At 29.6% G+C, this 16373-nt stretch overlaps 1 protein-coding gene across 1 annotated transcript; it reads right to left on the reverse strand.

Annotated features, from left to right (window-relative positions):
* Nucleotides 1-471: 471 nt before the first annotated feature.
* On the reverse strand, nucleotides 472-5340 carry LOC126756969 (uncharacterized). The gene is made up of 3 exons (XM_050470500.1): nucleotides 3484-5340; nucleotides 3259-3416; nucleotides 472-1846 (listed from the first exon to the last, which is right to left on the reverse strand). Exons 1-3 carry the CDS (start codon nucleotides 5193-5195, stop codon nucleotides 948-950), a joined length of 2769 nt encoding a protein of 922 aa, XP_050326457.1. The 5' UTR covers nucleotides 5196-5340; the 3' UTR covers nucleotides 472-947.
* Between the last annotated feature and the right edge of the window lie 11033 nt (nucleotides 5341-16373).

The raw sequence follows: 16373 nt of genomic DNA on the forward strand, positions 1-16373 counted from the left end.
AAAAACAACACATACTGGATAATTTGAATTAGAAAACTATAAAAATGCATCCTGACCGTGAATGGAAACAAAATAGAAAAACAAAATGTAAAAAAAAACAAAATTATAAAAAAAAATATTAAAAAAACATTGTTTTTTGTTTCTTATTTTATTTCGAAAATCTTAAGTAAATATTTATACATTTTATAAAAACTATTGTGCTAAAAATTACTATTTTTAAAAATCTAATAACAAATGTTTTCAAATAAAAATAAATAATTCAATAATAAATATAAGAAATTATTATTATTTAACGAAATATAATAACAAAATTAAAATAGTATTTTTTTGCATTCTATTTAACAAAATTACTTTATTGTTAGTTTTTCACTTTTTTTGAAATTTTTCAATTTAAAATAATATTTGTTTTCATATTTTTTAACAAAATTAATAAAAAAAAATTATATTTTCTTATTATTTTTATTGCTCGTCGTTATTAGTTTAAATAATCAAAAGTTTAGTTTAATAAAAAATTCTTTGGTTTTAATTGAAAAAACTTTTAGGCTTATATAGAAAATGCCCACTTATACATACATATACAAGTATATATATTAAGTAATAAAATTAATTTATTTAGCATCTAAATATTTTTTATCTAAACTTAAGCTAGCGCAAATATATTTTAAAATATATGAGCATTGGTCGGTGATATGTGCGGATGGAAAAGTTTAGAGGTCTTAATAACTACGAGTATAAGTGCAGTCAAACTTAAAGCTCTCAAGCTCTTTTGTAAGCTCTGATAGAAAATTCGAAAAGACACAGTTAGATGCAGTTGTCGCGAAGTACAAGTCTATAAAAACGGTTTAATATAAACTTCAAGCTTCCAAAACGCGCATAGTAGCAGTTTCAAACGAAAAATGCGCAAAAAGCTACGAAAGCTTTCGTCATACTTCGAAATTGCATTTTGTCTACCAAAAACGCCAACCCTTTTTCTTCACTTCACTCGAATCGACTTCTTGTTTGCGACTCGGCAGCGGTGGCGGACTCTCGTGCTCACCCACATTGTTGCTGTTCGGACGTGGTGGCGCTGGTGGCGGCACTTTCAGGTCCAACTCATTCGCTGGCGTCGTACTCGTTGGCGAAATGGCAGTTGGTGACATTTTCAGATTCACCGTCGCTTCTGTGCCCGCTTCTGCGTTTTCAACCGCCCCCTCAGCATTCTCATCGGGTGGCAATTCAATGCCAATCGTAGTGCTAAGCTTGATCGAGGCTTGCTTGAAGGTATCACTCAATTTAATCTGCACCACATTGATGAACATAGAGGTGAGCGCCAAACCGAAGACCAAATAGAGTATACTACACATCATGAATATCGGATGATTCGGCACCATATCACCGAAACCAATGGTGGACATCGAAATGAAGACAAAGTAGAATGCCTCAAAGTAAGTCCAATTCTCCCACATGGAGTAGAATAGCGCACCAATCAAAATATAGCTGATCAGCAGGAATGAAGCCACCGAAATGGGTAAATTAAATTCATCATCTATTTCGAAGGTCTCATCGAATGGTGACGATGGTGTTTCGGGTCCGGTGGTGCGCGACTCAATATCCATATCACGTCCGAAGAACATACTCGAGCGTCGTGCCAATTTCATGGCATCACGTACCGACTGATGTTTACGTATATTACGACAAGTGCCGGTGTAGTACAAGCGTCGCACATAGACCCAAAGAAATTTCAGCGCACGCGTAAAGAGTTTACCATAATCCGCAAGAATGAGTAAGAACAGTGGTATACCAATGATGGCATAGACGATGGCCAAGGTACGGCCCAACGTTGTTACGGGTGCAATGTGACCATAACCTAAAATGAGAAATGTGAATTTGAATAAAATGTTTTTATAAAAAAATCGATGAAAACATGATTTTTGTTTGTTGAAGTTTGTGTAAGAATGGGCTTAGATGACCCATTATATGGGCATCAGCGTGAAGCGTGAAGGAACCTAAAAAGTATTCCCCGTGGCTTCAAGATCACCGAAGATAAGTTCCACATATATTTTCCGAAATTCGGCTTGAAATCTTAAAGTTTGTTTGAATTTTTACATAGCGGTTTCTCTGACTGATTTAATATTAGGCAGCCTCTATTTTTATCGATTATCCTTAGTGAGATTTGAGTTTTTAGCCGAAGAGAGTTCTCTTCTCTACCGAGAACCAAAAGTATGCAGAGCTCAGCCTGTTAGTCAGAGTACTTAGAGAACTTCTACTCGACAGGGAGTACTTTAAGGTCGTTCCACATCCTCTGTTCAGGAATGAATCTCAATCACCTATCTCGGCTCATAGAAAAGGGCCATGAGATCTCCGCCTACTGGGCAGAGGGCCACTGGGAAATTGTCAATTTAGGGAAAACAGAAATCTGCTCTTTTACAAGAAGAACCAAAAATTGAAAATACAATCTATAAAGCCCTACTTTTAGGAGTGGAACTATTGTACTCTCGAATTCTCACAGTTACCTTAGATAAAAAGTAAGCCAAAGAGAAATAAGGGCAGGGCTTCCAAAGCTCGTTGAATCTGAGAAAGTGGGTTGTTCAACCACATACGGTTTATTGGCTTTACATAAGTTTCATTCGCCCAATGCAAACAAATGGAGCTTTAGTAAGGTGGATGTCATTACCGAAAAAGTGACGCATTAAGCCCCTGGAACAAGTGCAACGTGCCTGCTTTTTGGGAAGCAATGAACCCTGGCGGAAAAAATATACTGAGTTGCTGGGTAAGGCTTAAATTGGTTACCTCCCGGCAACATAATGGGTTTAATGATATCCTAAGTGCGGCCGTTTCGGCCGCCTTCCTCTTCAACCAACCAACTTAGAAAACAATTTTTCGGCAGTCTTGAGATTCCTCTGACTCTATCCTGCTTTCCATACTTCTGGAGATGAGTCGAAGCTCTCTGATCCAGAAAACGTAAAGCATATAATCAGAGGAACGCCAAGCTGCTGTAAGATTGATTTTTAAGTACTTTGAGTACATAACTGTTACTAGGCCTGATGTAGTTCACCCCGACATATTTAAAGAGAGTAGTTTTGATCAAAAGAAGAACGATTGGCGCCCTGTTGTAAACCCGGCTATAACCGTGTAAGCAGTATCTACGCCAATAAAGAAGAAAAAGAAGTTTTGAGCAAAAAAAAAGTTTTTCTCTATTCTTATTAGCTGGCACAGCGAGCTACCTCCAGTACCGAATGGAATAGAGAACATAAATTTGTGGAATAAACAGCTGCGCACCTATACTTGTTATAACGGTCCAACAGAATAGTATGCAATTTACAAAGTTCCACGATTTCTGACCCGGGTATCGGCGTATACCCAACTCAGCAAGTGAATTAAGTTCGTCTTCGAATTTCCGTAGCTTCTGACGTGCTAGTGACTTCCAATCGTCTTCCCTATGAAGAAAGTAAAAGTCTATAAGTGGTAAACAAGTTACTGCAGAGTTCGGCGCATCTTGTCTACCTCATGTTGTGACTAACTGTCCACAAATTATCGATAAAGTCGCGCTTTACCTTACGCACTTCACATTTGTAGATATTCTCCGAGGTACCCTCGGTGTAACGGAACATCAGACCGCCGAAACCACACAGCAAAATTAGTAGAATCAACTCTGCAACACATTTATTTCGCAATAGCCGAATAGTGTTTAACTCTTTCGGAAAATCGGTCTTCATGCGTCGCCATTGCTGACGAGCGTCGAAGTAGAGATGCCTTATCAGTTCTTTGGATAACAAATTCTTAGGTAAATCTTCGGCAATTAAGTCTTGTGGCAAAAGCAATTCCTCGGATGCGAAATGTACCTCAGTTGTTTTTGTGGACTCTGGTTTTTCTGCACGTTTGCTAATAAATAATGCGAATACACTGCGTATAATCTTAGTCATAAGCGGCACAGCAGCCTCAGCCTTACGTGCTTCCTCCTCTAGCCTAACTGCCTCTGCTTCTTTAGCCGCAAGCAGCATTGCAGCCTCAAGCTGGGCTTTCTCTAAACTTTGCTTTCTTCGCTTGGCAATTTCGGTAAGCGAATCCTTGCGTGGTGTGCTGTAACGTCGACGCACTTCACCCATTTCGGCCGGAAGCTGTGGCCTTGGATATTGCGGCATTCTTTGCTCCATGGGTGTGGCTGGACTTTGCGGCTCTGGTGTTATACTTGTCGACTTACTGTTATTGGCCTCATTTTCGGCTAGCCTTCGCATAATTTCTGCGCGCTGTTCCGGTGTCTTCGAACGCCTTTGCGGTCGCATAGGTGAGAGTGAGTGATTGCGACTGACACTGCGGCGCTCTGGCGGCTGTGGTGGTGGACCACGCACATCGGCTACATAATTTACTGCACCTGTAATGGCGGACACTTGTCGGCGCACAGGGTGTGTATGCTTTTCCAATCTATGTGCTCTGGATTCCTCCACATCGTCCACTTCGGATGAGGAGAATTGTGTGGAGGACTCTTCGTAGCCGCTGTGTCGTTGACGTGGTTTCAGTGATGGCGCTTCATTGCGTTGCAAACGCAAGCTGTGCACCATGCGGCGACGTTCCTCAGCATCGGCCGGCAATTGTATGCGATCGCTTAGTTTTCGATAATTCTGTAGCAAACGTTTGCGCTCGTCGCTGTCGTGCAGCTGTTTATAACGCAGCCGATTCTCACGTTTTTCGCGCTCAAACTGACGTTTGTCCGACTCGAAGCGCTTGCGTTCCTCCTCGAAGCGTCGCAAATTCTGCTCCAAACGGCTAATATTCTCATCGGCCGTCGCACGCGCTTGCCTGCCGTTGCGTTCACCCTCGCTGGACTCATCTTTGTGCCGCGGCGAGGAGAGACTACGTTGTTTCGCGCTGCGCATGAGCACGTCCGCCTCTGGACTGGTGAGGCGTTCGGCTTCACGTGGCTGTGAGTGACTGCGCGCGGCCGAATTGGCGAATGTCTTATCGCGTCGTCGCAGTATTTTACTCTCGTGCGCGGATATGGCGCCCGGTGGCCGAATTTGCATGCGCACGCTTTGCACTCCGGCAGCGTCTTCGGCTGCATTGTTACCATCCACTGCACTGCTATCGTCTTCTGAGTAGCGACGTCTGCCGTTCGTCGCTTTTGCTGTGGGATCGGGTGTTTTCTCTCGTTGCGGTCGCGTTAGCTTTCGGTGTCGGCGTCGCACGGTGACACCTTCTTGTTGTGCGTGTTCCTCCATCCTTTTAGGTTGGTGAAGCGGGTGATTGTAGGTTTAGGGCAAAGATGCAAGTTTTTGTTTTATTTTGTTGTTTTATTTAGTTGTAATTTTTTATAGTCTTTTTAGATTTTCTGCTGCAATCTAAAAAATCTCTTATAATTTAAAATATTTTTATCAAAATGTCTATGTTTTTTAAATTAGTTAAAGTAATTATTAAAAAAAATCTTAAAATTTTTAATTAATTAAATTAAATTAAAAACAAATTAAAAAAAAATTAATTAAAAAAATTTATTTTAATTGACCAAATAAAAATTAAATAATTAAATTAATAAACAAATTAATAATTAATTAAATTAATTTTTTATTTTTATAATTAATTAAATTAATTTTCTAAATTTAATAATTAATTATTTTTATTTTCTATTAATTATTTTTTTTAATTTTTTTAAATTATTGATGTTTCTTCTTAGCAATTATTATTTTTATATATTTCCTTACTTTTATTTCAATATTTATTTTTCAATTTAATAAAATTAATATTATTTTATTTATTTTTCTGTGTTATATATTTTGTGTCATCATCATTTAGATTTGTTTTGGAAATTTAATTGGTTTGAGTAATAATTAATTAGAAACGGTTTAAAAAATGAAAAACTTTTTTATTTGTCTTTTTTTTTACATATTTTTTAGATTAATTTTAAAAGCATATTTTTAAATAAGAAAAGTAAAGTTTAATTTTGGTTTTAAATAATTACTTTTTTTAACTTATTGGAAGTTTTTTTTTAATTATAATAATTATTTTAATTTTTTTTGTACCAAATATTATTTTTAATTGTTTTTTTATTTTCATTTAAATTATAATTTAAAATGTTCTATTTTTGATTTCTGCGTTATATTCTACTTACTTTTCTATAAAAAATTACAAATTAAAGTAAATATTATTATTTTTTAATTAAAAAACAATTACTATAATTTTTTAAAACTAATTTTTAAATAAAATAAAATGTTTAACTAGGAAAGATAAAATTATTTTAGTTTTAATTAAATAATTTTTGTTTTACTTTTTTTTTTAAGTACAGGAGTTTTATTAAAAATAATTTCTTGTAACAATAATTAATTTTATTTGCTTTATTTATATTTTTATTTAATTTTTAATTTGTATTGCATCTTTATTAATATTACTTATATTTTTCTTTGTTACATTTTAGTTTGTTTTATAAAAAAAAAAATTATGAGTTAGTGTAGATATTATAATATTTTTTCTATCATATACATTTTTTAAATAATTTTATTTTAATTATTTATTTTTTTATTACTTTTTTTTAATTTTTACAATAAAAACCAATTTTAAGTTTTTATAAAAAAGTAATTATTTAGTTAATTAATTTTTATTTTTTTTTTTCAATTATATATATTTTTTTTTAATTATTTATCGTTAATTAATTTTGTTTTATTTAACAATAAGGGTAAATTTTATTTTTTTTTAACAAAATTAATTAGTTGTGTAAAAATTACAATTTTTTGTTTATATAAATTTTTTAATATTTTTTTTAATCATTTATTTTGCAATTAATTTTTTTGAATTTTATAAAAAAATAAGAGTAGTTTATTATTTGTTTTATAAAAATAAAGTTTTAATTTTTTTATTTAAAATTTCTTTATTTTTAAATTTTTTATTTTAGATTTTTTTCTTAAAATTTTTTTCCTTTTATTTTAATTTTTTTAGTTTTGAACAAAAATTGTGTTTGTTCATAGATATTTTTTTCTACCAAATAATTATTTTTGTATATTCTCTTTTTTCCTTTTCATTATATTCAAAGATTGAGGTTGAAATTCTCTATCAATTTTCATTTACACTCATTTTTATTTTAATTTTATTTGTATTTTTGCTTGTCATTGGTTCTCTCTGATTAGATTAAAATTTGTACTCTCGCATTGTTTTTATTTTAATGCCACTCCATTTTCTCACTTTTTAATAACCATTTCGTTGTTTTATTTTTTTTGTTGTTATATATCACTCTTTTATTTTCTTTTTCATATTTTGTTTTATAAATGTTCGCACTTTCTCACACGACTTTATTTGCAGCTATTTTTAATTGCACCCATAAAATTTCGACATCCTTGTTCATATTCTCTTTTGCTTCTAGTTTCTTACGAAAATTCACAATGCTGCTTCAAAATCCATCGTTTCTCAGCAGCACCGCTGCGAATGCCAAATTCTATAATTATAACTCGACCATTTTGACACCGAAAAATTTTGGAATATGCACATACATACATACATACACATGAATTTTCCGTTTTTAAAGATTCCAAAAAAGCACTTTTAATCGCATTCGTAGCTTTGGAATACCGTTACATGCTGTTATTTGAAGTATCAATTTATGGAAATTGCTTTATATTTGTTGTAAAATATATAATATAATTATATATATGCAGATCTAATATTCACACGGCGACGTGTCATTTTTCTATCCGCCGTTGCTCGTTTGCCACTAGCGCTCGCCTCGTTGTCCGAAAATAAACTGATTTTGAGCAGCCGGCCACAGCGGTGTTGGCATATTTAAGTGTTTGCTTTTGTTTTCGCTTTTCTATTTTGTGGAAATGAGGAAATTTGTCGAATTATCTCTGCATTAATTTGCATATATTGTTGTTGTTTTGCATTTTTTGTTGTTGTTTTGCATTTTTTGTTGTTATTTTGCATTTTATGTTGTTATTTTGTCCTCTTGTTGTTGTCTTGCACTTTTTGTTATTGTTTTACCTTATCTTTTGTTGCTTTAAAGTGCGATCAGCTGTTTCAGTGTTTGATTTGCACTCTCTGTTTCACGTATATTTTCATAAAATAATATTTTACTTGCCACAAATGCGCCGTGTGGCACATGTGCAATTAATTAGGCGAAGCCTATTTATGGCGTGAAAACTATTTAACATGTGCGCCATTAAGTTACATTATGAGTTCAATATTTTGATATTCAATTCATTTGGTTTATAACCTTTCCTGTCCATTTCGCAAGTTTAATTTATTTGCATATCTCAAATAGTTGCGAAATGCCAACATATCGATATAAGTATATTTGGAGAGACATGTATATGTATAGTTATTTACATATAACTGTATTCTGTAAACGCTCAACATTTTGAAAATTTAAATAAATAAATTGAAATATCCCAGTGAGCTTTTTGTGCTTATTTACGCCCTGTGAAAGCTCTCAAGTTTACGGTTGCAAGCTTAGCTAGCAAAAATGATGAATATTCTATCACACAACCAGCTACTCAACGCAAAGTATTGCCAGCTGATATTTCTGTACCAATTCTAGCATAAAAATGTTATGTTCACAAATTTTATATTTTTTTCCTAAATTCAGCGCATTTATGAAGGCAAAGCTAGTTTATTTTAACTACACAACTCGTGAATTTTCAATCTGAGGACTTATAGTCTCAGATCTTTCTGCAGAAATTGTCTTACGCCACAAAAATCTAGGACAAATGTCCTCCTCGAAGAACTGTTAAATTTTTATACATTCCACACCATTTATCCCTCAATTTCACACTGGCTAGGTTACTTGGTCGTTCAAGATTCAAAGATTTCTACACCCACTAATGCTTATAAAAGATAGATACCTAGAGGGCGGGATTAAGCTCTATGGCTTGATAAGATAGAATAAAATTTAGTTACTCCCTTTTCGACCTCAATAACGAAAATCGCATCGTTTTTGAAAAAATTGATCGCAACTCAGGAGAGCACACATTTTTCAAGAATTTTATGACTTATGAGCGGTCGCCAGGAGCTCTCTATCAACTCCAGCTTCAGACTTCCTGACGTGTAGTGTCTTTCTAGCCGAAGTTGTAGTCATAAAGATAACAATACTTGTAGATCTGCTGCTTCGGAGTGCTGCCGCCTTCAGAGAAGTGACCATTCACTCAGATAGCAGAGCGGCGATACTAGCCTTGAATTCATTTAGAGTGCGTTCAGGGTTGGTCGAGGAGTGCCTAACTTCGCTATGAATAGCATTGAGTGTCTTTGTGACAAGACTGGTATAATGGGAGCGTGTCAGTGCTCTCGTATCCTACTACTATATAGCTGGGCTTCGCGGAGTCTTGATAAGCGCTGCACCACCATTGGTACATGCGCTGTCGCAAAAGCCTTTTGGCCCAAGATCGATCGCAGGAATAATTTATAAGTTCAAATACAGGAGTTCATTTTTTCTATGGCTTCAGGAAGAACTACATATAGCTGTCCACGTGCGATCTTCTATCAGCCATCTAACCTAACCTTACCAATGGGGTCGCCAATGTTAGCATTATTACAACCGACTATCTGATCGCTTTCAAGTGACGCTTTCACCGCAATTTTTTTTTCAATGGAAAAAAATATGCACAAGATTTGGTCTCCAGCGACTAAGTCCTCTTTCCCAGACGTAAATTTTGGTTCGGTGAAAAAAGATTGTACTCAAATGCAAGTAAGCGCTCAAGATGAAAACAAATGCTTATCTGGAAGACGTCGAAGTTATTGAAGCGACATTGAAATATTGATAGACCCTTGGGATAAATGCTTTACGAATTATGATTATTTTGAAGCTTAAATCCATCGTTTTGTTAAGGACAATGTTCTCTCATTACTAGGCAATATGTTTAATATTGAATATTTGACTAATTTTTTTAAAAGAGTGGAACCTCTGAATCGTCTCACCAGAGTTTCTGAAAGTTTTTACAACTTTTTTATTCACCGATCCGTCTGTCTGTATATACGCTAATCAGTCGCTCAGTTTTTGAAATATCGATCTGAAATTTTGCACATGTCCTTTTCTCCCCAAAAAGCTGCTCATTTGTCGGAACCACCGATATCGGACCACTATAGCATGTAGCTGCCATACAAACTGAACGATCGGAATCAAGTCTTTGTATGGAAAACTTTTTTGTTTGAGAAGATATTTTCATGAAATTTGACACAGATTATTTACTAAAGCAAAGGTATAATGTCCTAAGAATTTTTTTAAGATCGGACTAATATATCATATAGCTGCCATATAAACTGAATTATCCCAATTGCGGTTTTGTATGAAAAACTTTGTTATTTGACGAGATATGTTCACAAAATTTTGCAGGAATTGTTGTTGAAGAGCATGTTACATTCGTCCAAGATATTGTTGAGATCGAAGTACTATACCATGTAGCTGCCATACAAACTGATCGATCAAAATCAAGACTCAAATCGTTCATTGATATGAAATGCATCTGTGAAGAGTATTATAACTTAAGTACAGCCGGTATCAACGTTTTTCCTTATTTGTATAATAATTTTTTTTTTTATTTTATATTTTTATTATAATTTTGTGTTCATTTCATTTGTTTTCTTTGTTCTATCAAGTGTAAATATTTATCATTTATTTCAATTAAAAAATCTTTGTATTTTTTTTTTGTAAAATTTTGTTCTAAAATGCATCTAGTGGCCTCTTAGCAATGCCACTGTTGCTTTGCCATGCACCCGAAGTTGCCTAAATACCTTGAAAATCCGCTTAAAATAAATCAAGATATGCAAATAAATAAGGAAAAGTGAAGGCATTGAGATTTCAAACTAATATTTACTGCCTGAAAGGAAAACAAGCTGCCACAAACCACTCATAACATAAATAAATTGTGGAAGCACATAATTGCAGTGAAAATAAGCAAAGTCAAATAGTTGTAATTTCAATTTCAAACACACATATACAAGCATATATTAATATACTTACATATGTATAGGTATATGGCAAAAGTGTTTCAATCAATCGAAGCAGCACCTCGAAGGAACGCTAAGCGTGAAAAGTGCTAATTGTTTGTATAAGAAATAATATAAGTTTATATACATATATATGTATACAATATACATATGTACATATACATATACATCAATATATGTATATACCATTCATATATAAATGTTTTTATAAATCAAATCGACTCATCACACATTCCTGGCGTCATTGAACCGCCTTCCTCGCTAGCTGTGATGCCTCATTGATAAATCGATCCCAAATACTGACGATGTTATTACGGAAATCCATTTTCCGAAGTGTGCAAAATCTAAAGTTTTCATTATTTTTTTCTTTTCAAATCTGTTCGCAGTTCCAACAATTGTAAATAAACATTGCTGCTGTACTGGCAGTGCCAGAAACGCGGTGAAAACGCAAATACAACATCAACACTGCCGCCGAAGAGGCAAGAAAGTTTTGTAAAAATTAATTTCTGAGTAATGACTTCATGTAGTCGAGTAACAAATGAAAACATTGTCCAGAGTAGCCAGATGCGCCGATTTAAATGAATGAAATGGATTAATGAGGCAATATTTGTCTAACGTTTGGGATTGGGAATCGTGTGGAAATTGTAGCGCAAATTGCTAGAAAACCTGTGCGCTTAAATGTTTATACTGGGAGTGTTGTGCCAGCTGTCGTGCAGTGTTTAAAAAGCGATATTTCTTATGAAAAGCGCACCTGTTGAATGTTTTTGCGTGTGGCAGCTTGTTTAGAGAAAATAGTAGAAAGCTGAATGAAGAGGTTTTAGTAAAAGAATTGTTGCATAATGCGCTTAGAGAGATTCTAAACGAACTATAGATGTAGAATGAAAGGCCGAAGCTCGTCTCTTAGCCGTTTAAGCAGCCCTATTCTGCGAAAGGTTTTAACCCATATATTGGGTGGTCGAAAAAGTCTTTTCGTAAGCAAACTTCAACTTATTTTTTTTATTTGCTGAAAAGTTGAAAGTTTGATGCACATAAAATCTCTGTTGTTCTTATTGTTATTTTAGCGGCATAAAACATCGCTGAAGTAATTTTGAGAAATGCTGCCGAGTTGATAGTCCTTAACCGCATAAAATTCCGGGTCCATTCCGGTTAGCAAAATATGGTCATAAAATCTCTAATTTTGGGCGCTCAAAACCACACCTCTGCTTAGAAAGTTGTTAGAGTGTGAAGAAATTGTGCTCTAAGGAAAAGTTGTATACATTTCAGTGATTAATTCAGAGTGGAAAACAGTTAGACGATGCGTTAAATAAGTTTTCTAAATATTATTTCAATTATAGAATATCAAAGCAACACAAAAAATGCATTTAATTGCTGGGAGAGCGTTGAAATTCTTAGAAATATATGTCTGGCAGTTGCAAGGTCACTTCTTGAAATTGTTAAGGAAAGGAAGACTTAAATATAAATCCTTAGCCGTGTCTATAGGCAATTTTTGAAGTAAGCCACATGTATTACTGTGAGTTGTCATATACACAATATTATTTTTGTTAAATTGTTTATTTTATACAAGCATTGAATTTTTCGGTGATTTAAGTTTCATTATTGTTTGTAAAATTTTGAAAAATATAAATTTTTCATATCTTTTGTGCTTTTATATTATTTACAAAACATTAAATTAACATTTTTATTTATATTTTAATAATTTTTTTAAATTTTTTTATTTTTTATATTTTTTTTTCTTTAAATATTTTTGATTTATTATATTATTTTTATTATTTATTTAAATTCATTTATTTACATTCTTAATTGTTTTAAAATTTTTGTTTCTTATTTTAATTTTAATTTATATATATATTCACATTTTTATTTTTTTATAATTTTTATTTTGAAAATATTCATTTAAAATTATTAAACATATCGAAAAATTAAAAAAAAATATATATACATAAATAATAATTAAAATTAAATTTTTTTTTAATATAATTTTTTTATTGATATTTCTATATTTTGATTTCCATAAAATTTTTGTAAAAAAATATTTTTAATTTAATTTTATTTTTTAATATATCCATTTTTATTTTTATATATTTTTTATTTTGCTTTTAATTAAAATCATGTATTTACATATATATTTATTCATATTAAAGTTTTTGTTTCTTGTTTTAATTTTTTTAAATATGTACATAAATTTGTATATTTTTTTGTATATTAATTTTAAATTGTTATATAAGTACATATATAGACATTTCAAAAACAATAGAAATATTTAATATTTCCATTTTATTTTAATTTTTTATATTCATTATTTTTTTTATTTTTTTTTTGTTTATGTTTATATTTTTATAAATTTTTTTGTTTTTGAAATATTAAATTCAAATTTTAACCTAAATTTTTTATGCTTTTTATTTTATTTTTATTCAAACTCAATTATTTACACTTTAATTTGTATTAAAATAAAAAAAAAATTATAAAATTTTTTTATAATTTCTTTTTTAAAATATTAAATTTAAATTATTATATATGTACATATGTACATACATGTATAATTTAATATTTATTAAATACTTCAATTCAATTTAAAAAAAATAGTATAAATATTTTTCTAATTTTTATTTTCTAAATATTAATCCTAAATTATTGTATATAAAATGTAATTTTTTTTCAAATATTTTTATTTTTTTTTAATAATTTTTAATTTTTAGATCTATTAAATTATTTTAATTTTTTCGTTTTTCTCAATATATGAGTTTTTTGTTTTTTTTTTTTATTTTTATTTTTAAAATATTAAATTTTAATTTTTAAGTATATTTTTTAATATTTTTTATTTTTTAAATATTTCTATGGTGTTGTTATTTAAATTATTTTATTACATTTTTAGTCATATTTTCTTCAAATTTATAAATCGTTTGTCTGAGTTCTCACTTAAACAAATTCGAATCCCTCAGAAAGCACACATTAACAAACATTTACTATAAATATACATATGTATATGTAAAAGGATATACATATATATGCGCATACATATGAATTGATATGTGAGAAAATAGCAAAAAGTTTTCGGTTGTAAAAACGTCATCATGAGTGGGTGTTGAATGCCAATATTTTGTTGTCGCTAATCTAAGACATACATACATATGTGTGTATGTACTATACAATAAGTATAATATGACTGCACGTCTGTCTGCTGGTAGGTATACATACATACATATATGCCGAAATATACATATTTTAAAGTGCTTTAATTTTTTTAATTTTTATGGTTCCGTTTTTATTTAGTTCTTTTAAAATTTTCTTTAATAATTTATTTTTTTTAATTAGTTTAATAAGTTTATTTTTTTTAATTCTCTTTAATAATTTAATTTTTTAAATTTTTTTAGCATTAACAATTTTTTTTAATTTCCCTTCTTAAATTTGTTTACTTTGTTCGTTTTTTTAATAAAATTATTTTCTCCTTTTTTAAGGAAGCACACTTTTATTGCCGCCACAAATCTCTGAAAGCATAAGCTCATAAAAATTCGCATTTACTAAATAAAAATAATCACTTTATGGCAAATTGCGAATTCTTAATTGTTGTTGCATGCTTCATTTGTGGTTGAATCGAACTTTGAAAGTGGCGCATAAAAATTTCGAAATTGTTATTATTCCATAAAATGCGAAAGCATCCATCTTTGGGGCGAACAAATTTATAACCCAAGTAAAATTCGTGAATTATAGCGACTGCTGCGAGCGCGGCGTGCCGGCGAAATGATTAGTTGTACAAACAAGTGTGAACAGTTGGGGATTAGTTTCAAGTGCTATATTTGAAAAGGAAAATATATGTATGTATGTATGTATATAAAATATATGAAAATAAACAAAAATGAATGCTAGAAATTTTCGATTTTTTTTTAAGTGTAATAATTATAAGAAAATTAATTCTGAATAAAATTTATATTAATTAAATATTTTTTAAATTAAATAAGAAACATATTAAAAGTTCAATTGCTATTGTTTTTAAACTTTTTTGAATTAATTGTTTTAAATTTTTTTTGATAGTTTCAAATTATTATATTTTTAATGAAACTTTTTTTTTGGTAAATTATAAAAATATTAAAATTTTAATTATTAATATTTTTTATAAAAATATTAAAATTTTAATTATTAATACTTTTTACAAAAATATTAAAATTTTAATTATTAATATTTTTTATAAATTTTTTTCTTATTTAAATTTAATTTTTTAAACTATTTTTTTTATTATGTTCTATAAAATTTTTGTTAAATTTTTTTTTAGGTTAAACTTTTATTTTTATATTTTTGTGTAAAAAAGTTTGTTTTTGTTTTTGCATAAATATATATATACATATATGCATATGAACATTTTTTAATATTTTTAATTTTTTTTTTTAATTTACATTTTTAATTTTAGCTATTTTTAGTATTATTCTTAAAAAGAAATCTAAAAACTAAAAAAAAAATTAAAAATTTTTATTTTAAAAATTTAAAATTTTTATTTCTTTATATATGTATGTACATATACACATATACATATATAGACTAATTTGGAATGAAGTTATAAAAATATTAAAATTTGTATTATTATTTATTTCTTATTTTCTTTTTTTCTAATCTTTTTTTAATTTTGCCTCTGTTCAGAATTATTATTTTCGTTTGAATTTTTGTTTTAACATTGATCTTTTATTTTTAATTTTTTATTTTAATAGTAAAAAAATTATTTATATTTTTACATACAAGACATATGAAATATGTTTTAGTTTAGTTATAAAAATATTGAAATTTCAATAAATATTATTTTTTATAATGTTTTTGTATGTTTAATTTTAAAAATTTTATTTTTATTATTTTTAAATTTAACTTCTAATTTCTTCTAGTTTTAGAACTATTATTTCCTTTATAATCTTTTTCCCTAAAATTTTTATTTAAAACGATGAATTTTTACTTTTAATTTTCTAATGATTTTTATGTAAAAAAATTTTTTTTTCTGTTTTTACATATACAGTACTTGTCCAATAAATTACGAACGAAAACAAAAATTTAATATTTTTAATATAATTTAATAATATTGAATATGATTCAATACAAAAATATGATAATTTAAGTTTAATGTATATAGCATATAAAAAATAATTTTTTTTTTTAAATACGCCAAATATTTATGTTTTTATTAATGATTAAAGTTAGAACTCCGGATAATTTTTTTGTTCGTTCGTACTTTATTGGACAGGTACTGTAGAAATATAGAATGTATTTTAATTAAATTACAAAAAAAATTTGTGTTCAATATTTATATAAAATGTTTTTTAATTAAATTACAAAAATATTTTTTGCTCAATACTAGTTTATTTACCTTTTTTAATTTTTATTTCAATTTTTTTAATTATTTTTTTTTTTTAATTTTTATTTATTTGTTTATTTTTTACTATTTTCTTTTTATTTTTTTTTGTTTCAAATGTTTTTAAATATTTTTAAATTTTTTTTAATGAATT

The sequence above is a fragment of the Bactrocera neohumeralis genome, chromosome 4, assembly GCF_024586455.1.
Source record: "Bactrocera neohumeralis isolate Rockhampton chromosome 4, APGP_CSIRO_Bneo_wtdbg2-racon-allhic-juicebox.fasta_v2, whole genome shotgun sequence".
NCBI lineage: Eukaryota > Metazoa > Arthropoda > Insecta > Diptera > Tephritidae > Bactrocera > Bactrocera neohumeralis.

Bases quoted from the DNA above. Each gene is read 5' to 3' on its own strand.
- LOC126756969 (XM_050470500.1), bottom strand. From the start codon at position 5,195: ATGGAGGAACACGCACAACAAGAAGGTGTCACCGTGCGACGCCGACAC. The intron at 3,417-3,483 runs GTAGACAAGATG...CTTTCTTCATAG, and splicing joins ACAGTTAGTCACAACATGAG to GGAAGACGATTGGAAGTCAC. The intron at 1,847-3,258 runs GTGCGCAGCTGT...TTCTCATTTTAG, and splicing joins GACCGTTATAACAAGTATAG to GTTATGGTCACATTGCACCC.